This window comes from Neophocaena asiaeorientalis, unplaced genomic scaffold, assembly GCF_003031525.2.
Source record: "Neophocaena asiaeorientalis asiaeorientalis breed wild unplaced genomic scaffold, Neophocaena_asiaeorientalis_V1.1 scaffold496, whole genome shotgun sequence".
Lineage (NCBI taxonomy): Eukaryota > Metazoa > Chordata > Mammalia > Artiodactyla > Phocoenidae > Neophocaena > Neophocaena asiaeorientalis.
This window is the reverse complement of record NW_020174375.1, coordinates 3578784-3601354: the sequence shown is the minus strand read 5'-3', so window position 1 is coordinate 3601354 and position 22571 is coordinate 3578784. Positions and strand designations below refer to the sequence as shown.

The 22571-nt window shown below is 36.9% G+C and overlaps 1 protein-coding gene across 2 annotated transcripts in view; it reads right to left on the bottom strand.

Annotated features, from left to right (window-relative positions):
- LRP12 (LDL receptor related protein 12) overlaps positions 1-22571 on the bottom strand; it is a 79754-nt gene that overhangs the window by 13216 nt on the left and 43967 nt on the right. For both annotated transcript variants that reach the window (XM_024756337.1, XM_024756336.1), the window contains one exon: positions 6809-6944. In XM_024756337.1, coding sequence (XP_024612105.1) covers positions 6809-6944 — 136 coding nt within the window. The remainder of the gene's footprint in view (positions 1-6808; positions 6945-22571) is intronic.

The window sequence follows — 22571 nt, the reverse complement described above, 5'->3', positions numbered from 1 at the left end:
ACTTATTTCACTAAGCGTAAAAACGTGTAGGTCCATCCATGTTGTTGCAAATGGCAAAATTTCACTCTTTTATAGCTGAGAAATATTACATTATATCACAGCTTCTTCACCCACTTATCTGTTGATGGATACTTAGGTTGCTTTCATGTCTTGGCTACTATACGTAATGCTGCTATGAACACTGGGATGCATATATCTTTTCAAATTATTTTTTAAAATTTTCTTTGGATATGAAGAGTGGAACTGCTGGATCGTCTGGTAATTCTATTTTTAATTTTTTGAGGAACTTGCATACTGTTTTCCATAGTGGCTGTGCTGAATGGGAGAATGTATTTGCAAATGATATGTCCAATAAGGGGTTAATAATCCAAAATATATAAAGAACTCATACAATTCAATATCAAAAAAACAAACATCCCAATTAAAACATGCACAGAGGATCTAACATTTTTCCAAAGAAGACACACAGATGCCAATAGGCACATGAAGAGATGCTCAGCATTGCTAATCATCAGGGAAATACAACTCAAAACCACAATGAGACATCACCTTACAATCTGTCAGAATGGTTATTGTCAAAGCCATGTTGGCAAGGATGTGGATAAAAGGGAACCTTTGTGCACTGTTGGTGGAGACGTAAACCGGTGTAGCCACTATGGAAAACAGTATGGAGATTCCTCAAAAAATTAAGAATAGAACTACCATAGGATCCAGCAATTCCACTCCTAGCTATTTACTGGAAGAAAAAAAACACTAATTAGAAAATATACATGCACCCCAAATTTCATTGCAGCATTATTTACAATAGCCAAAATATGGAAGTAATCAAAGTGTCCTTTAATATACTTTTTTTTTTTTTTTTTTGCTGCACCTTTTGGCTTTGTGGGATCACAGTTCCCCGACCAGGGACTGAAACAGGGCCATGCCAGTGAAAGCCCAGAATCCTAACCACTAGGCCACCAGGGAACTCCCAACTTTTAATCAACTAAGATTCATGAAATCAGGGACCTGATCCAGAACAAAAGAAATAAATACCTCTTCACATATACACTACTAGGGGTTTGGTTTGCTAATATTCATTTAGGATGTTTAAAATACATTTACAAGTGGAAGTAGTTTTCAGTTTTTCTTTCTTTATGCGTCAGAATAGTTTATGTAGCAAAAACACTGTTTACAAACCTGTGCCTTGCGCCTCTTCAGAGTACGGATGATTTAGGGTAGAGATTTTCAATTTCTTCATGCCTTTTGGTTTAATCAGCTTTCCTAAACTCGTTAAGTCAGTTTTGATAATTTAAGTTTTCTTAGAAATTATCATTTTATCTTGAAAGTAAAATTTATCATTGCAAAGCTTTACATAGTACTTTCATACAACTGGTTAAATTTTCATATCTGTGGTCTTTAAATTTGTTTGGATTTTCTATGTAGGTAAGTGTAGTATTGGCAAATAAGGAAAGTTTCACCTCTTCCTTTTCATTTTTTTATACCACTAACCTCTTATTTGTTGGAACGTTGTATTGACTGAGGTTCAAGTACAAGCAGTGAAAGCATGTATCCTTGTCTTGGTCCTTAGTGCTAAAATTAACTTCAATATTAAGTTTGATTTTTAAATTTTTTAAACAGATAACTTATCAGGTTAAGGAAATTGCTTCTCTATTCATTTGGCAAAACTTGCCTGCAAAACTATCTGGGTGTAGAATCTTATTTTGAGTGTTGATTTAATTTCTTTAATAGCTATTGCATTCATTAGTTTTCTAATTCTTCTTGAATCAATTTTGGTAACACACGTAGAAAATGATTCATTTCTTCTAATTGTATAAAAGTATCAGTATAAACCATTCATGATATTCCTTTACGACTTCTAAAGTCTCTATTATTGTATTTATAACTATAGACACTTTTTTAAAAAAAATTTTATTTGTACCTTTCCTCTTTTTTCTTCACTCTTGCCTTGAGATCTGTCTTTGTCTATTTTCCTCACTCTTTCAGAAAACCAGTTTTTGGTTATTTTTTCTATTTAATTATTTTCTGATCTTAACTTTATTTTTTCTACTAAAGACCCTGTAGTTTTTCTTCTAAACTCTTGAGAAAATGCTGAGCTTATTTATTTTCCATCTTACTAATTTTTAAATCAATGCATTAAAGCTGTAAAATTTTCTAAGTACTCTTTCAATGTATTCCAACAGTTTTAATATCTAATACTTTCATTATGGCTATTTAAAAATATTTTGAGTTTCATTGTGATTTCCATCTTTAATGCAGAAGTTACTTAGGAATACGTTTCTGAACATATGGGGTTTTTTAAATTGTTGGTTTCTAATTTAACTGCATTATGATCAGAGGAAATCTGAATGATGTAAAGTCTGGAAATACATTCAGAATTCCTTTAGTTAATACATAATCAAATTTTAAATAAACGTCACATATGTCTTTGAAAGAAATGTGCATTCTCTATTCACTGAAATAGGTATAAACATTAAACACCTATGTAATACATGCGTTACTGAATCAAGCTTGTTAGTTTTATCAAATCTTCTCCATTTTTACTGACTGTTTTCCTGTTTAATGTATTAACTTCAGATTAAAACATATGTTTAGAAACTTCCACTGAATTGTGCACTAGTCAAACCTGGTCAAACTTGGTAACTCCCCCCACAGTCTGCTTTGCTTATGTTTTATGCTGTGTTATTAGGTACACAATGTTGAACCAGGATTTTATCTTCCTAGTGGATTATTCCATTTGTTACTAATACTTTGTGTCTTAAGGTTAATTACAACTGATGTTAACCTTCCTGCACTAGCTCTCTCCTGATCTGTACTTCCATAGCTTATCTTTTCCTATCCTCATTTTTTTTTTTTTGCGGTATGCGGGCCTCTCACTGTTGTGACCTCTCCCGTTGCAGAGCACAGGCTCCGGAAGCGCAGGCTCAGCGGCCATGGCTCACGGGCCCAGCCGCTCCGCGGCATGTGGGATCCTCCCGGACCGGGTCATGAACCCGTGTCCCCTGCATCGGCAGGCGGACTCTCAACCACTGCGCCGCCAGGGAAGCCCTCCTATCCTCATGTTTTAGACTTTCTGTTGGTGCTGTTTTAGGTATGTTCTTATTAAGCCCATTGGAGAGGAATCATATCAATCAACCAACCAATAAACCTGATTGGATAGTCTATCTTTTAAAGGTTAAGTGAGTTTTTTTGATTGAATAGCTTTTGTCTTTGGGGTGGGGAGTGGGGTTCTCATTTTCCTCCTTTCCTGTATTCTTCTGTATTACTAGGTTTTTGAAGGTTTTTTTAAAAAGTTTCTTTCCCTCTGCTTTGGTTTAATAAAGTCTAAGTAAGAGTATTCAGTGTTTCTATTCTTTCAAATTCTCAAATTCAGTAGAAAAATTTACAACTTTATTTTCACCCATCTGTAACTGAAATTTAACATTTCCTTCACTTATGAATATGTACAACAAACCATGAATAGTTTTTCTTTTTTAAAATAAATTTATTTATTTATTTTTGGCTGCGTTGTGTTTTTGTTGCTGCATGTGGGCTTTCTCTACTTGCGGTGAGGGGGGCTACCCTTCATTGTGGTGCGTGGGCTTCTTATTGCGGTGACTTCTTGTTGCAGAAAATGGGCTCTAGGCATGCGGGCTTCAGTAGTTGTGGCACATGGGCTCAGTAGTTGTGGCTCTCAGGCTCTAGAGCGCAGGCTCAGTAGTTGTGGCGCACGGGCTTAGTTCCTCCGCAGCATGTGGGATCTTCCTGGACCAGGGATCGAACCCGTGTCCCCTGCATTGGCAGGCGGGTTCTTACCACTGCACCACCAGGGAAGTCCCATGAATAGTTTTTATAGTACCTCTCACACTGTCACCAATAGAAATCACAGATAATTTCATCTTATATTTCAGTTTTAATAGAGATCTAGAATAACTATTTACACTCAAAACCACTTTGAAATTATAGTAATTGTTAAAAGCATGGCTTGCTCACTAATACGTTAATAAATAAGCATATATGTACTATCATATTATAAATTTGTAAAAATACCTGATAGCTATATTTCAGGAATAATTGGTTCCCTTTGTAATGCTATGTGTTTTGTTTTATAAATTTGAAAACATTCTGAGAAAGGATCTATAGGTTTCACCAAACTACCAAAGTGTTCGTGGCATAAAAAAGGTTAAGAAAAAAAACCCTAATATATTAAAGTGTACAACATCTGTAGTAAACCTGTTCCAACTTGATTTTGTTGGCTGTTTTGGTTAGTATTAAAGTTTTTCAAACATTCTAGAAATGTGGGTTGCACACTTTTGTCAAAGAGTTTTGGTGCTGTTTTTATTTTGTTTTTAAACTTTTATCTTCTCCTACGTTCCCCCACGGCATGTTTTGTAGCTACCTCCACTTAGGTCTCCATCCCAAAACCAGTCCTAGGATGGTGGTTCAGAGTAGTAGTATAGACCCGGTCACAGAGTCAGTGGGGACTTAGTTAAATTCCTATTTATTATGGTATGTCTCCTACCTTTCTAAGCTCTCAGCCCCATGAAAGTTCAAGCAGTGGTCAGTAGAAGTTTTTTTCAGCCTCCTTTCTTGAGCAAAATATCCTGACCCTACTCCTTGGCTTCAAGCAGGGAACCAGAATCCAATCCTCTACCTCCTGTGGATAAGGTGGCCTTTGTGGATTTGGGAAGATTTAAAGGGAAGGGATAAAAATGTTTATATATCACCATCTTTAACCAGTTTTACACAGAGAGGTCTAAATATTGTTTGTTCATAGTCGGTAATTTTAGTTTCTCTCTTTTGTCTAGATTTTAATTAGTTTAAACTCAGGAATGAATGTTGATTTTGTTTTTACCAAAAAGCTTTAAAACATCTGTCTAGTCTAGGTAATCATATACCTTTTCTGTGACTTGTTAATATGGTAAATTAATATTTCCTAATATTGACTCAATTGTGTGTCTAAATGAGCTGTATTTGATTATGGTATAAATTTCTTTTGAACAATATATTTAAGATATTACACCAATGTTCACAAGTGAAACCTGACTTGCTTTGTGTATTATGTGGGTGTGTCATCTTTTTAAAGTTTGGTATTACCATGTTAATAGTTTCAATAAGAACTAGGACGATTACTAAAATTACTTTCTGATTTTATGAGGCTAGCTGTGTAAATCCAAATTTGTTAACTCCATCCAGAATTTAGGAAATCTTCCCTTAGATGTGGAGCTCACCTCCAATATTGTTCTGCATTTCACTATTTTGCTTGGTTTTTAGCGTAGCTTTGTGAAATCTCAAGGATCCAACACATGATCAGAACCAGATGGCAGGATTCCATGTCACCTCCTTTGTGCTGGCAAGAATTTCCAAGTTTTACATAACTGAGCTGGTAGGCTGCAAATTTAATTTGGGGTTGGATTTTTAGGTTAAAAGAAAAAAAATCTCCAAAAAGTCTAGTTTTATGTTTAAAAAATATTTGGAATCCCTATGGTAAAATATTACTTTGTAAACACATTTGTACTTAGTCATGTTATAAATAACAGAAAATAGGCATATTGTTCAGATTCCAACACTGGTACTGCTGCAGAAGGATAACCTTAATGGTACATCCTACCAATCCATCAAGCAAGGGCTCATACTTCTCACAGAGGAGTGTTACAGCTTCCACAGAAGCTCAGCTCCAGTGTTCCAAAAGATGTGGCCTGGGGCAGAGAGGAACCAAAGAAAAACATACCATATGTCCCTGTTTTACGGCTGCCACAGAAAAAACGGGATAGACTACAGTTGTGTTCCTCAAGAGACTGGTTTTCTCATTAGTTAATGAATATAAAAAAGGAGCATGGAAAGATTCAAAAATAGGCTAAATTTACAATCTCATTTGTAAAAAATTGTAAAATTAAGGGATATGTCTATGATCTGCAAGGTCTCTTCCAAATCTAAAATTCCATGATCCTTACCTATAAAAATGTAATTAATGAAAGAATGTCAAAGATGCCTTTGCACTGTCTGTGACAGGAATGGCATTCTTAACTGTGTCATGGTTCTTTGTTTAGGTACACTATTTTTTTTCCTCCCCTTCAGGCAATTTTTTTTTTTTTTCTAACAGCTTTGATATAATTTCCTTAAGCAAGCAATATCTAGTTCCACTGAATGTTTCCTCCTTAACATCTTACTCCCACAGTTTTTCTCCGCAATTTTAAATGTCTGTAAAATAATCTTAATTTTCCTGATTTATATCATACTTATTCTTAGGATCTTAAACTTATGGTTATTTCCCCTAGGAGTATCTTTCATTTTGTATTCTTAACAAATGTTCTATTGTCTCAGTGCTATGAAAGAAAGAGATTTTTCTAGACACAGTATTTATCCATCATCAGCTTATTTCAAGTTTTATACACGGACGTAGCCTACAATCATGTTTTAACTCCTTACGGTAGAGGACTCTACTAACAAGACCAAGATTATGGGTTAGATCTCCAAGTGGATTACTGAGTCCTGTTTATTTGTCTCATGGCCAAAGATTACACTGTTGATCCTAATAAGCTGTTTTGCAAATGTGTACCTTTTGTTAAAAAATTGCCTAGAAGAATACGGATGGCTCAGTGCAAATTCATTACCGCCATTAGAAAATATTCAAAACACATGCCCTAATAAAAGAGGAAGAACGGGTTGCTATTCCTACCCTCAAGATGGTACTGATAAATATAATTTACTATATTTTCTGAAAAATCATCTTTTTATATTACTGCATGTTGAACAATGATACTTGGAAAATGAATTTATACTTTGTAATAAAATATCATACAATAATACAGGAAGGTATCTGAATTACCTTATAGTAATAATTTCCCCTGGGTTTGCCCTTATGAACCAGCTACAGTTGATTTTGGCAGGATATTCAGAAGGCCAGCCTGGGCTCGTGATTATACCACTTGGTACTTGAATTTGTTCTGGAGTTTCTCCACAAGCTGGAAGATAGTCAAAGCAATCTTAGCTAATTATTATACTTTAAAACAAAGCATTAAGTAAATCAGTATTTATTTAAAAAGAAAACTTCAGACATCAAATCATATACAATGAAATATAGTATTGCCGACCTTAAAAAGCTTTTATTATTCTGATGAAATTATTTTATTTTCTTCCCTTTTAGTCAAAGTATCTTATTCTAATTAAATACAACGTTTTAGGGAGGTGTGGAAATTTTCAAATTGGATCTCTGAATAACATTAAAATTGTTAAATTGCTAGCATTAGCCATGGAGATCAGCTGATCCATCTATCTTTTTTCAAAATTCACTTTTAAATTTATTTTATTATAAACCAGCTAAAGTTCAACTTTACTGAACTACTTTTTGGACACTTTAAATTAAAAAAAAATCAGATAAATAGTATTCTGAACAAAATAATTAAAGGAAAGCACATATAAACATTAACAGTAAGATGCTGGGTTGTTAAGAAGTTAGTGGATGATTGGATAAAGGCAGCAAAACATTACTTCAAAATTACTTCAAAGCAGTTCTTTAATTCATTCCATGAATACTTCGAAACTTTATTACAGGGTCATAAATGATTCCTAAATTATTTTAAAAATAAAGGCTTGAAATAGTCAGTGATTAAAGTAGCATGATGTGGTTAGATATCTAAATATCCTAGAACAGAGAATAAATTTAAACTACTACCAACACTTTCCCTGTATTATTCTCCTTTCATTACCTTGAACTCTCACAGTTCACATTTTACCAATCCAGAATTCAGCTGATAATCTGACAATTTATTCTCCCTTAATTTGTAAAAGAGTCACTGGTTACAAGAAAATGCAATGAATGTTTAAACCTTCAGGAAAATGTAAAATCTTGGAACCTCTTATCTGATACAATTTTGACAAACTGGATTAGCTTATTTTTAAAGTAAGAGCAGATTAGAAGGAGCAAATTAGAAGTGGGGAGAGCAGCTGCCAAAACGACCATTGTGTGTGTGTGTGTGTGTGTGTGTGTGTGTAACAGAGGTTATAGTCTGCTCAACTTAGGGTAATTATGCTAGAAAGTAATTTTACAAAGTTTGTATCCATAATGATCAAAATAAAAGCAAGCTATACTGCTCAAAGAGTCAACACTTATTTCTATAGAATAACCCATTCCCTGAAAAAAACATGCAATCGAGGTTTTAAACCTCTGCAGGCTCATGCCTAAAATGTGTCTAGTCTGGAATTAGGGTATACTGCCAAAAGGATCTTGATTTTAATCACTTTTCAAACACAGAGATTCATGGCATAAAACACAAGGATATAACATTTCAAGAGCCTAAGCATACATCTTATTGCCCACACACAAAGCTTCCAATTTTTTTTTGTTAAATTTCATTAAAAGTAAAATTTCCCTTACAAAAAAGTGTAATTTGATACTTTAGAAAAAGACTAAATTTATCCAAATGTCATTCTATTTTGGGCTTATTAACACTGAAGTGCCAGAGTTTTGCTTCCAACCTTGTTCTAATGAGTTATTATCACAATAATTAATGAAAAGATGCCTAAATCATTTATAAGACCTTTTTTCTTTCTTTACCTCCTCTTGCCAAAGCATTTTGTAGCAGCATACTGAACAAATTCTTAAGTTCATGAAGATACAAACATACAAATAAACTGGCAAAAACTATGATCATCTCTCCCCCAGGATGTAAAAAACTGTTCATTTTCATTAAAAGATTCATTTACATTAAAGAGAATAATACAATTTTGAGTTAAACTGTTTAACTTACAAGTATAACACTGTAAATGGCATATAAGTACTGAAATACTTATTAGCTGATCTAACAGCAGTGAGACACATCCAAAAACTGGGTGGGAATAATCTATGACAAAGCAAACAACTCTTAACCTTTAAATAAATGGAGATGGAGAGACTAATTATAGGGAAAAACTAGAAATAATTTTATTATGTTTTGCTTAACTTTTTTTCCCCCAAACATCTGAGAAACCCATAGGTGGTGCTCTTATACCAAAGACTAAAGAAATTATGATCTGGTATGGATGCTCACAAATACTGTTGTGAGTATTTTCACACAATTGCCAAAGGATAAGACACACCACTCGTAAAAAAGAGTGGTTATTTTAAGATTCAGTATTTTACATTTCTAATTCACTTAGTACTTTTATAACATTATTTAAAAATATTAATGATTCTCACCAATCAAAAACAAAATTATTTTCTCTTAATGGGTTATGAATACATATTTTGCTTAAATTTTGCAACACGACTGAGTTTGGCATTTTGTTTTAGATCCAGCCAATGGCTTTTTATCAACATTTTTATACGTACAATATTAATACATTGGGCATGTAGATTAATATACTCTAGCAGAACCATAACTTATTCCCTTTTATATATGAGAAAGAATAAATCCAAATGCTCAGTGTGATCAACATTAAAAATCATAAAAAAATTTCCCTCCCTTTTGAGCTTAGAGTTTGCCTACATATACTGGCAGATTTGGAATCAGGAGATCTAGATGCCATCTGTTCTATCTGCCACTATTAGCTTTGCCACAGAATAAACGACTAAACCTTTTTAAGACTTGGTTTCCTCATGTGTTAAAATAAGGAGTTGCTGTTTGGATATCTCTAAGGTCTATTTCAGCCCTAAATTATGGCCCCCCTCATCATCATATTTCCACTAGATTTCTGATACTTATCAGGATGCACTGATACATTTTTTCCACATTTCATCACTTTGCATTTTCTCTTTGACCCACTGAGATCACACTTCCAATTCTTACCTTTACCCCTTAAGAACTGTGTTAGCAAGCAAAGGCCATCACTGAGCTCACCACCAAATCAAATGTACCCTCACTCCCAGTGGCACCTGATCTCTCCAGAGCACCTGACAGTGAATTTTTTCCTCTTGATACTGTACTACCTTGACTTTGCTGACATCACTCTTCTGGTTCTTCTAACTCAGACTATTCAGTGTTAGTTCTCTAGCACTAGATCCTTCTTCAGAGAGCTCCTGATGTACTGGTGTATGTGGTTCATGCCCAAGCCTTCTACTCTTCTTACTCTCTATGGAAGATCTCATTCACTCCTACATTTCCACTATGATCTATAGTTCATGAGTTGAAAAATCTTTAACCCAGAGATTTTGCATAATCAAGGGCTCACTGGACATTCCAACCTCAAATTCTGCGTGATCAGAACTGTGTGTTTCTCAAATCCTTCTCTTTATTCTATATTCTGAACGGTTATTATCTTAGGCATCATATTTGGCAAAAGGAATAGTCATTTCACCTAATTCAAGTAAAAAGGAAACTTACTTTAAGAATACCACAAGCAATCTCAAGGATTTTTTAAGCACAAGAAATAAAGCTCACAGCAGCTAAAACTAGAAATCTCAAAGTCAGAACCTGAGGCTGCCTTCACCACCTCTTAAATCAAGGCTTGCTTTATCTCCTATACATCTGCCCCGATCTTCCAACTGGCTTTCTGAGTCCTCTATTTTTCCTTTATTTCAGTATCTCATAATGATTTCCCATTCCCAACTTACAACAACACTTCAGCTTAACTATCTACCATCAACTGTAATTTCACTGTTTTCTTATTTTGTTATATTTATACTATTATTCATTTCATATTATACCCTTTTCCATAAAGGATTTGAGGTGACTTATTATTGCAATCAGTTTTTTTTGTTTTTTTGCGGTACATGGGCCTCTCACTGTTGTGGCCTCTCCCGTTGCGGAGCACAGGCTCCGGATGCGCAGGCTCAGCGGCCACGGCTCACGGGTCTAGCCGCTCCGCGGCATGTGGGATCTTCCTGGACCGGGGCACAAACCCGTGTCCCCTGCCTCGGCAGGGGGACTCTCAACCACTGCGGCACCAGGGAAGCCCCGCGATCAGTTTGATAATACTTAAGCATCCACTTCCTCAAAAAACTGCCTACCACAAAGAGTGCTGCAAGAATTAAATACAATTATTTTGGTAAAGGAATTAGCACACTGCTTGGATTACAGCAAGTTGTTAATAAATAACGTCACAAGATATGCCAAATCAGATTGGTTGGCAGTAATGCCTGGAATGAGGTACTGAGATGATTGCTAAGGCAGTGTTCAGGCTAAATGGGAAAGAGGGCAGTGACTGTTCATTTAATATGTGCTGGGCACCATTACACTCTTGAAAGAATGGGAAATTATACCACAATTAACTGGTTATCTGACATGGGTTGGGATACATACTCACAAAACATTGCTTTATGGAATGAATTTCTTTTTGCTCTAAAGAAAATTTTTATTTAGTTCTGCTAGTTTGAACCTCATCTTTCTAGATTTTGACTATACTCCAATTTAGGATGTACCAAACCTGACCTTCTCTTACCTCCATTTATTCTAGCTGTATCTTCTCTATTGTTTACACATAGTTATTTTATCAATAGCTACTGTCTGGTTATTTCTTCAACAGAGTTAGTTTATATGTAATTGGCAAATAGAGGAATCTTGTCAGTATAATGCAAAGTTGTGAAAGATCTTATTCCCAGCATATTAATGATTTGAAGTAACAAGGGGCAGGAGAAAACCCCTACAGAAGCACCTTCCTTTACTGCAAGAAGTGGTTACTTTTACTGGTTTAAAGAATTACTTGACTTTCCTTTATATTAAGCTATCTTGGGAGGCTGCAAGTATAGACGGAGATGTGAACACCTTTCCCCACTATCAAAATAAAATAAAACAAAACACCTTAATTGATGAAGGGTATCTCCGAATTATGTTTTTAGTTTTGATTAAACTGGTCTCCACTAGAAGCAAATACCTTCAAGGAGGAAGTATGAACTCCAGAGTACATGGCTCCAAAGTATGGACTGGGTCTAGGTGTAAACGTCAGAAGATATCTGTGCCGCCATCTGGATCGATATTTTACTTGGTAGGGCTATACTTAAAAAGTTATACAGCTGGAAGCAATCTGTACCAACACTACCTTTCTCATAAGCACTGCTAGTTTAGTGTTCACTTTTGCAGAATGTGAGATTTTCCAGGAACACACACGTGGCATTATGGCAGGAATGACTGTATTTTAGTCTTTGTTCATTTTGCTTCCTTAATATATCTCTTAATAACCGGTATCAACTTTTTGTTCTCAGAACACAAATATCTACCCAAAAAAAATCTATTTAATTTACTTTAGTCAGTATCTTTTGATATAAACAAATGCTCATGTATTTTGGATGATGATGATGATATGTAACTCTACTTTTAATAAATTTCCCATAACTCCAGAAACAGAAGCTCCCAAATTAAAAGGGTTCTAAACATTCATTCAAAAAAGGTAGCAACTTTCAACTTGGATAGAGACTTCTTCACAGGAGAATGCAGTGATTAGGTTATCTGATTAGTCCCCAAAAGGTTATTTCATTTGTAGTGAATCTAGTGTACAGGACATTTGGAATGAAAAATAAAAGAAAATGGCATTATTACAATGCTACTGGTTAAAATGTACTAAAAAGCTAAACTAAATATATACAGTTTTAAATTTACCATGTATGTTCTCAATTAAGAAAAGGAGAATTAACTGAAGAATAAATAGGTAGAGATTCTCTGATGGAGTTCTTAATAAGATTTTGATAATTTCCGGGTTTAAAACACAAAGATCCCACTGTATAGTTTAGAAAATAGGATAAAACTGATTGAGAAACACTCAAGACTTCTTCATGTTTATTCTGATACTTGTTCAATAGTCCCACAGAAAAGCAAATAACTATGGTTTTCAAACTAGATTAGTACATCATACCTATTATCTTTAAAGCAACCATTTAAAAAATATAAACTGGTCCAACAACCTCTACTTTAGAGGCTACATGGGAGAGAAGAGGGTAACTTCAAAGTAACGTCGAATAAACTGCCCTTCAATTTGAGATTTCATGGTTTTTAAAGCTTGAAGAAAAGAGGCACGCAAGGAAATTTATGGTTAGAAATGAGCTACTTTTAAAAGAAAAAGTACAATTTCCTGTTCCACACATGAAGAATTGGGTTTCTTTTCAAAACTGACAAGGGTTGTTGGCACTTTATGACTAAAAGGGACCTGAAATCTTTGTGCCTTTGGTTTTAACAAACCACAAAACTAAATGTAAGTAAAAATCAGCTATGTTTACTGACCACCTTAAGTACATAAGATACAATACGAAAAGCACAAAAGAGGGGCTAAGAGGGGCTTCCCTGGTGGCGCAGTGGTTGAGAGTCTGCCTGCCGATGCAGGGGACACGGGTTCGTGCCCCGGTCCGGGAAGATCCTACATGCCGCGGAGCGGCTGGGCCCATGAGCCATGGCCGCTGAGGCTGCGCGTCCGGAGCCTGTGCTCCGCAACTGGAGAGGCCACAGCAGTGAGAGGCCTGCGTACCGCAAAAAAAAAAAAAAAAAAAAAAAAGGCACAAAAGAAGAGAATGAAGAAAATTAATGCTCTCATGGACACTGAAGTTTTGTAAAAATGATTTATGCTTACTAACTGAATCCAAGAAACATATAAACAGGTATGAGAACATACAAGACAATATGATCCTAAATGATATAATGCATAAATTTAAAGCAATGCATCATAGGGCATGGGGTATTATTAAACAGAAAAAATAAGTCCTACATTTGGGCCTGCATTATGTAAGTCAAGTTTACTCGACTATTAACATAGTATTTCCTTCATTGAAAAGAAGTAAAAAGAGCACATTCCAAATTAGAAGAATTTAATGACTCAATTCTATAGATACCAGTTAAGGCAAGATAGCCTACTGCTAAAAGAAGTGATATGATACAAATATTCTGTGAAGATTACTTTGCTGTACTGTAACCTGTGGGAAGGGAAACTGGTGAGGCAAAGAGAACAGCTAAGAAGCAAATACAGAAGCTCCACTACTTGTAAAATTTTACTTTATGAAAGCTTCAGTACGAAACAAAAGAACGCTCACCCTGTTCACAAGTGAAGGACAGCATTTAGAGTCAACAGTGGTCACTATCATTTGGCCATCTCGTTTTTCAGAGTATAGAGTGTTTTATAAATACTAACTCCATTTTGGCTGTTAAATACAAAAGCAATTCCACATGTTGAAAATACAAATAAGAAGGGTTTGATTCCAACGGAAATAAATGAAATTAATAAAATACCATCTTCAAAATGATAAATTAGTGAGCAAATGGTGACTGTTGGACAGCCATGTGGGATGAGAGTACGAATGAGTCTGAGGGTAATAAGTGAATCAGGCAATAAATGGAAAATGCTGTGCCTATGTAAGCAATAAAAGGCACCGAGACACGGGAAAATTAAAATGTATAGTTAGATGATTAGTATGGAAAGCAGACACCAATTTAGGAGAAGGGCACCAGTTTGAAAACTTATGGCTACGTATGGTGCACAGTGCTGAAGATGAGATTTTTGTTGCAAGTCAGAAGCTTATGGTTCACAAGTTCAAGGCCCATGAGTATACTCAAAGTGAGGCGTGTGTGGTCAGGTCTGTGGGTCCCATGGCTGATGATAATGTTATTGCCTATCAGGTACTTCCTTTTCTTGTGTCTTTTCGCATTTAATTCTTACTACTATTAGTCCTATTTAACCAATGAGGAAAAAATGGAGGCACAGAGAAATTATTTTCCTAAGGTCAGAAAAGTGTCACAGCTGGGATTGGAACCCAGGCAGTAGGCTTCAGAGCTGCACTCTTAACCACTAAGACACACTACTGCCCACTAGGGAGCTCCCTATGACACCTGGAATAATTATCAGGGGGTGGGCGGAAAGCTGCCTCAACAGAATTTCAACAAAGATAAAAACGGTCTGTTTTGGTAAAAAATGTCTTGGTCCTATATTAATGTGGAGAGAAAAGGTATAGGATCTATGATAACACAGAGAAAGAGGGTGTACTTAGATTTAAAGCTTCTAAAGACTGATTCCTATTTGCTACAAATCTATATGGGGACTGCAGGCAGGAGGAAACTGCTTCTTAGTCTCTTTGCAATTAAAAAAATGACTTGGTAAACAAGATTCTAGAACTTTTTAATAATAAAACGTACATATATACATTAACTATAGGTTAGCTGATTAGGGAATGGGGCAGAATAGAAGCAATAAGGGTATGCAGTGAATGCTGAGGGAGCTATTTCAAAGGAAAGAGAAACAGAGAAGAGGAAAGTAGAGAAGGCTGGGTGATTAATGAAAAGTAGTTGTATTCTTAAAGATACTTAATACTGGACAGATTGGTCAGAGTTTACAAAGCAAGCATACTTAGTATGAAGGCCGTGGGTCACTGACAACATAGGGCAAGTACCAAGTGAGTATCAGAATCTGCAAGATGAATGACGTGGAAGTACAAGAGTGGTCCTTTGGCAGGCTGTGCCCCGTATGACACAGCTCAGCCCTCAACTCAACAGGGAACCAAAGATGTCCTGGCCAGGAAGAAACTCCTTCAGTTTGAAAATCCCCTTCTTGCAACTTGACTGGGTTTTTTTTTTTTTTTTTGGCGGTACGCAGGCCTCTCTCACTGTTGTGGCCTCTCCCGTTGCGGAGCACAGGCTCCGGACGCGCAGGCTCAGCGGCCATGGCTCACGGGCCCAGCCGCTCCGCGGCATGTGGGATCTTCCCGGACCCGGGCACGAACCCGCGTCCCCTGCATCGGCAGGTGGACTCTCAACCACTGCGCCACCAGGGAAGCCCTTGACTGGGTTTGTTGCTCGTGCTTAGCATCTTGATTTCTTTGACTCCTTTAATAGCTGAGCTGTCATAATGGAAATGTCAGAACAGTCAACACACTAAGGATGGACTGAGCCGGAAGGAGAGAGAGGCTGGACGTGATACTATACCTGAGAATTACTCCAAATTTCATTCTAATTTTTTCAAGAAGTCAGCAAACTGAACTTTTCTTTTTAGGGAAATAAGTAGTAGCACTCTAACAGCAATATTTACTAGTCTAAGATGAGAAAGCTTTTAATTATCATTTAAAAGGTAAGAATCAGGGGGCACCTTCAAGATGGCGGAAGAGTAAGACGTGGAGATCACCTTCCTCCCCATAAACACATCAAAACTACACCTACATGTGGAACAACTCCTACTGAAACCTACTGAACACTGACAGAAGACCTCAGACCTCCCAAAAGGCAAGAAACTCCCCACGTACCTGGGTAGGGCAAAAGAGAAAAGGAAAAAGAGAGACAAAAGAATAGGGATGAGACCTGCACCTCTGAGAGGGAGCTGTGAAGTAGGAAAAGTTTCCACACACTAGGAAGCCCCTTCATGGGCAGAGACGGGGGGTGGCGGGGGGCGTAAACTTTGGAGCCACGGAGGAGAGCACAGCAACAGGGGTGCGGAGGGCAAAGTGGAGAGATTCCCGCACAGAGGATCGGTGCCGACCGGCACTCACCAGCCCGAGAGGCTTGTCTGCTCACCCACCGGGGTGGGCGGGGGCTGGGAGCTGAGGCTCGGGCTTCGGTTGGATCCCAGGGAGAGGACTGGAGTTGGTGGCGTGAACACAGCCTGAAGGGGGGCTAGTGTGCCACAGCTAGCCGGGAGGGAGTCCAGGAAAAAGTCTGGACCAGCCTAAGAGGCAAGAGACCATTGTTTTGGGGTGCTCGAGGAGAGGGGATTCAGAGCACTGCCTAAACGAGCTCCAGAGACGGGTACAAGCCACAGCTATCAGCGTGGACCCCAGACACAGGCATGAGACGCTAAGGCTGCTGCTGCAGCTACCAAGAAGCCTGTGTGCAAGCACAGGTCACTATCCACACCTCCCCTCCCGGGAGCCTGTGCACCCCGCCACTGCCAGGGTCCCGTGATCCAGGGACAACTTCCCTGGGAGAACTGACGGCACTCAGGCTGTTGCAACGTCACACCGGCCTCTGCCCCGCATTCCATACCCCTTCCTCCCCTGCGGCCTGAGTGAGCCAGAGCCCCCTAATCAGCTGCTCCTGTAACCCTGTCCTGTCTGGGCGGGAACAGATGCCCTCAGGCGACCTACACACAGAGGCGGGTCCAAATCCAAAGCTGAACCCCAGGAGCTGTGCGAGCAAAGAAGAGAAAGGGAAATCTCTCCCAGCAGCCTCAGGAGCAGCGGATTAAATCTCCACAATCAACTTGATGTACCTGCATCTGTGGAATACCTGAATAGACAACGAATCATCCCAAATCGAGGCGGTGGACGTTGGGAGCAACAGTGGACTTGGGGTTTGCTTTCTGTATCTAATTTGTTTCTGGTTTTATGTCTATCTTAGTTTAGTATTTAGAGCTTATTAGCACTGGTAGATTTGTTTATTGATTTGGTTGCTCTCTTCTTTTAATTTTATATTTATATATTTTTTCTTCCTTTTTCTCTTTTTGTGAGTGTGTATACTTCTTTGTGTGATTTTGTCTGTACAGCTACGCTTTTGCCATTTGTCCTAGGGTACTCACTGTCCTTTTTTTTCTTTTTTTTTAGTATAGTTTTTAGCGTTTGTTATCATTGGTGGATCTGCTTTTTGGTTTGGTTGCTCTCTTCTTTCTCTTTTTTTAATTACTTTTTTATTTTTACTAACTTTTTTCTATTTTAATAACTGTATTTTATTCTTTCTTTCTTTCTTTCTTTTTCTCCCTTTTCTTCTGAGCCATGTGGCTGACAGGGTCTTGGTGCTCTGGCCGGGTGTCAGGCCTGAGCCTCTGAGGTGGGAGAGCCGAGTGCTGGACATTGGTCCACCAGAGACCTCCCGGCTCCACACCAACTGGCAAAATCTCTCCCAGAGATCTGCATCTCAATGCTAAGACCCAGCTCCACTCAACGACCAGCAAGATACACTGCTGGACACCCTATGCCAAACAACTAGCAAGACAGGAACACAACCCCACCCTTAGCAGAGAGGCTGCCTAAAATCATAAGGTCACAGACACCCGAAAACACACCACCAGACGTGGACCTGCCCACCAGAAAGACAAGACCCAACCTCATCCACCAGAACACAGGCATCAGTCCCCTCCACCAGGAAGCCTACACAACCCACTGAACCAACCTTAGCCACTGGGGATAGAGAACAAAAACAACGGGAACTACGAACCTGCAGCCTGCAAAAATAGAAATCTCTTGCATTCCTATACACTAATGATGAAAAATCTGAAAGAGAAATTATGGACACACTCCCATTTACCACTGTAACAAAAAGAATAAAATACCTAGGTATAAACCTACCTAAGGAGACAAAAGACCTATATGCAGAAAGCTATAAGACACTGATGAAAGAAATTAAAGATGATACAAACAGATGGAGAGATCCACGTGCTTGGATTGGAAGAATCAACACTGTGAAAATCATTATATTACCCAAAACGATCTACAGATTCAATGCAATCCCTATCAAACCACCAATGGCATTTTTCACAGATCTAGAACAAAAATAATAACCAAGAGATCACTGAAGAAATCAAAGAGGAAATAAAAAAATTCTAGAAATAAATGACAACGAAAACATGATGACCCAAAAAACTACGGGATCTCCCTAACACCATACACAAAAATAAACTCAAAATGGATTAAAGACCTAAATGTCAGTCCAGACAGTATAGCACTCTTAGATGAAAACATACGCAGAACACTATATGACATAAATCACAGCAAGATCCTTTTTGACCCACCTCCTAGAGAAATGGAAATAAAAACAAAAATAAACAAATGGGACCTAATGAAACTTGAAAGCTTTTGCACAGCAAAGGAAAGCATAAACAGTATTTTTAAAAATTATTTATTTTTATTTTTGGCTGCACGTGGGCTCTCTCTACTTGTAGCAAGCAGGGTTTACTCTTCGTTGAGGTGTGCGGGCTTCTCATGGCAGTGGCTTCTCTTTGTTGCAGAGTACATGTTCTAGGTGCGCGGGCTTCAGTAGTTGTGGCACACAGGCTCAGTAATTGTGGCTCACAGTCTCTAGAGCGCAGCCTCAGTAGCTGTGGCGCCCAGGCTTAGTTGCTCCACAGCATGTGGGATCTTCCCAGACCAGGGCTCAAACCTGTGTCCCCTGCATTGGCAGGCATGCAGACATAGAGAATGGACTTCAGGACATGGGGAGGGGGAGGTGTAATCTGGGATGAAGTGAGAGAGTGGCATGGACATATATACACTACCAAACGTAAAATAGATAGCTAGTAGGAAGCAGCCGCATAGCACAGGGAGACCAGCCTGGTGCTTTGTGTCCACCTAGTGGGATAGGGAGGGTGGGAGGGAGACGCAAGAGGGAGGAGATATGGGGATGTATGTATATGTATAGCTGATTCACTTTGTTATACAGCAGAAACTAACACACCATTGTAAAGCAATTATACTCCAATAAAGATGTTAAAAAATTTTTTTAAATTAAAAATAAATAAAAGTTAAAAATCAGTGCAAGCAGAAAACTTTATATTAATTTATCACTCACACTCTGGAGACTCTTTCATTACTTGCAGACTTAGTTCCAGAAATCATACATTTCTATGGCAAGCAGGATATCCTATATCCAGGAAATCCTATATCCAGAATGAATATTAAATGGATATTCACTCCTCTGCATTAGTACAGATACTTAAGAATGAACACAGCAATATCTTTATTCCTATTATTTTTAGTGATTTTTTTAAGGACCAAAATATTCACTTGGTCCTCAACTCTATTCAAGGCAGGTAATTCCTTGCTTTCTTAAAGCTCACTAATGTCCAGAACAAACAAATAATAATCAGAGGCTACCTGGCAGTAAAATAATATATATTTTAAAAAGTCAAGATAGGTACAAAATATGGAAAAAGATACAAGGAAAACTAGAAAAAACAGTTTTAGTTCTAACGGGGTCACAGCACAATATGAATAAGATCAGAAGAGTACTCTTAGTGGAACTAGCTAACTAGCTTTATCCTAAAATTTCTAAGGGCAAGAATAATTTTGAATTTTGCTAGCAAAGCGTAAGATAAAATGAATACAGAAGACTCAACCTTTTCTATCTTTTTTTAAAAGGACATAAAAGGGCAATTTTTTTCCTGGAAGAGCATAAAAACAATCGATATGTTACTTACATTTTCTAAATTTAAGCACTCCAGGTGAATGAAATGCTAAGCAAACTACGACTTCTATCTCCTGAATGGGAAAAACTATTAATTTCTGAAGTTTACTGTGATTCTTGCTGGAAACATAGAAGAGGTAAGGCAGAATCAGCACATGAGCAAAGATAAATTGGCCTTGGAGTTCACAATTTTCTCAGTCATTTCTATCAGCCTTGATATAGTTTTTGGCATACTCACATCTTCTTCTGAGAATGTTCCAGTCTTGGTGTCTTCTGTCAAGAGTGATACCCAGAAACAAACCTAATAACAGACTGTGTTAGGAAGGAGTAAAGAACTATGATGGACTTTGTTCTGGATACTGTATCTCTATCACTGCAGCTTAAGATCAAATCACCCCCTAACTTGTATTGGTCTGTTAGTCAACTTGAAAACCAAACTTCAGTTTGCCTACCTGCTAAGTGACTGGCTTTTGCACAACAGATGCATAGTATCTTTAAATCTATGCCTTAGCAAAAGTACAAAAAATTAACATGATCTCACACTGAAGAATTATTCTCAAAGTGAAAAAAGGTTTATTCTCAAAGTTAAAGAATGGAAAAGAAAATGTCAAATGTTTGAATGCAACTTGTTTTTTACCTTCAATGGATCTGGCCCACTCACTTGAGCAGATAAACTTCACTTCTACCATCTAAGCATCGCACACTTCTGTCACATTACAACCTGTTCTGTCTCTGGTCCTGGTACACTTAATGTTCTGCTGTTGAGTTTATTTATTGTTTATTATAGTAATAAACAATTATAAGATATAACAATCTTGCTATAAATATGTAATTGTTCAGTAAATATGTGACAACATATGAAATGTTATGGCTATGTAAATGCTTCACATAAAATATATTATTGTATAATAAAATGTTATAAACAATATTTAATTATATAGCATATAATATTACATATAAAAGTATAATATATAACAAACATTTATAATATACAAACATTATAATACTATATACTATAGTACTATATAATACTACCATTACTTTCTTTTCTAAAAATTACAGGGAATGCTCTACTCCAAAAGCTGAAGTGTCTCAAAAATAAACTCTGAAGGCAGGCAATGCCTTTAAAAGTTAATAGTTCCCTAAACTAATGTGTTGTTGGTGTTTTAAAAAAATGTACTGTCTTGTATTCTCCACTCACTTTCTTCATTTGAAGGACAGTTTCTTGGGTTCACAATAAGTTCTATTTTTATATTCTAAAATCCTAAAAACCCTAAAATATATAAGCTTTCTTTTTTTTCTCTCCATTTGAAACATGGATAAAAGACATTGTATTGGACAAAAGAACTGGTGAAATTCTTTTTCATAAGTGTAGCAAGAGGTCCAGGTATTTAACTGAATAATTGAAAATAACATTAAAATAACAGGAAAGGTACAAAGGGCCACTTGCACCTGCTGCTTTATTCATGCAACTTTTCTATATTAAAAAAAAAGCTGTAAACTTATATCAAATAATTATAGTTTAAGCTTCATTTCCTTTCAGACTTTTTGTTTGGAAGATCTGAAAATTCTAGGATAATAAAAGTATTATCAGACTAGATGTTCTTCCACAGAAAGTTCAAATGACCGTTCTATTATTTAACTGTGGTTAAAACAAAAGCCATTTTACTATAGTGCTCCACACTTCCGTAAAATGTTGCTAAACAATCTGTAAGCAAACTACTGCAATTTAGAAAATAATATCTCCTACTTTAAAAGGCCACAACTAAATTATCAGTTTAAAAAGGCTTACAGGACCAGCAGTGTGCTAGGCCTTTGAGTACTAGAATAGGAACTATAAAATGAAAAAACGCAAAAGCAAGAAAGGGTGATTTTGATGAAATAAAAATTCTGACAGAACATAGGAAGAACAACGCCTAACAACTACTATTTTCTATACTCTGTTAATTCAGTTAATACGAACAAGGATTAAGAAAGAAACTTCCCAAGCAGATAACTCTCTTTCTCCACACTCAGAAATTTCAGCCTTGCCTGACAAAAGATTTGAAGTCAAATGTAAAGTAGACTCAAGATCAGGATAACCTCAGGTAGAGCTTTTAGCTATGGATGTTATGAGGTACGAACATTTAGCAGCTGTATCACTGGTGAATTGGGAATAATGTGTTAAACTTCATACATAAAAACTTTCTAGTTGAGAAAGCACATGCCCCAACATCTGTTCCTACTAGCAACCAGAAAATCTTTTTTAAATTTCAGGGTAGTTTTTGCCTAACCATAAAAGCCAATCCTATTCTTTTATTCTTTGCAATGTCACAACTCCAGGCCATGAATCAAAAAGAGAAATAAACAGTTACATTTCTGAACAGTTTGGGGAAAATAAAAGGTTGAGACTTTAATAGAAACATAGTAAGAAAACAGTTAAACCGGAAAAACATGATTATATGCAGTGTAAGTGCTCTCATACCTTGCAGATAGCTGTGTAGATCAATACAATCCTTTCTGAAGGCAATTTGACAAAAGGTTTCTAGAGTCACTACATTATTTATGATGTTTGATACAGTAATTCCAATTCTAGAAATCTATGCTAAAGAAATAATC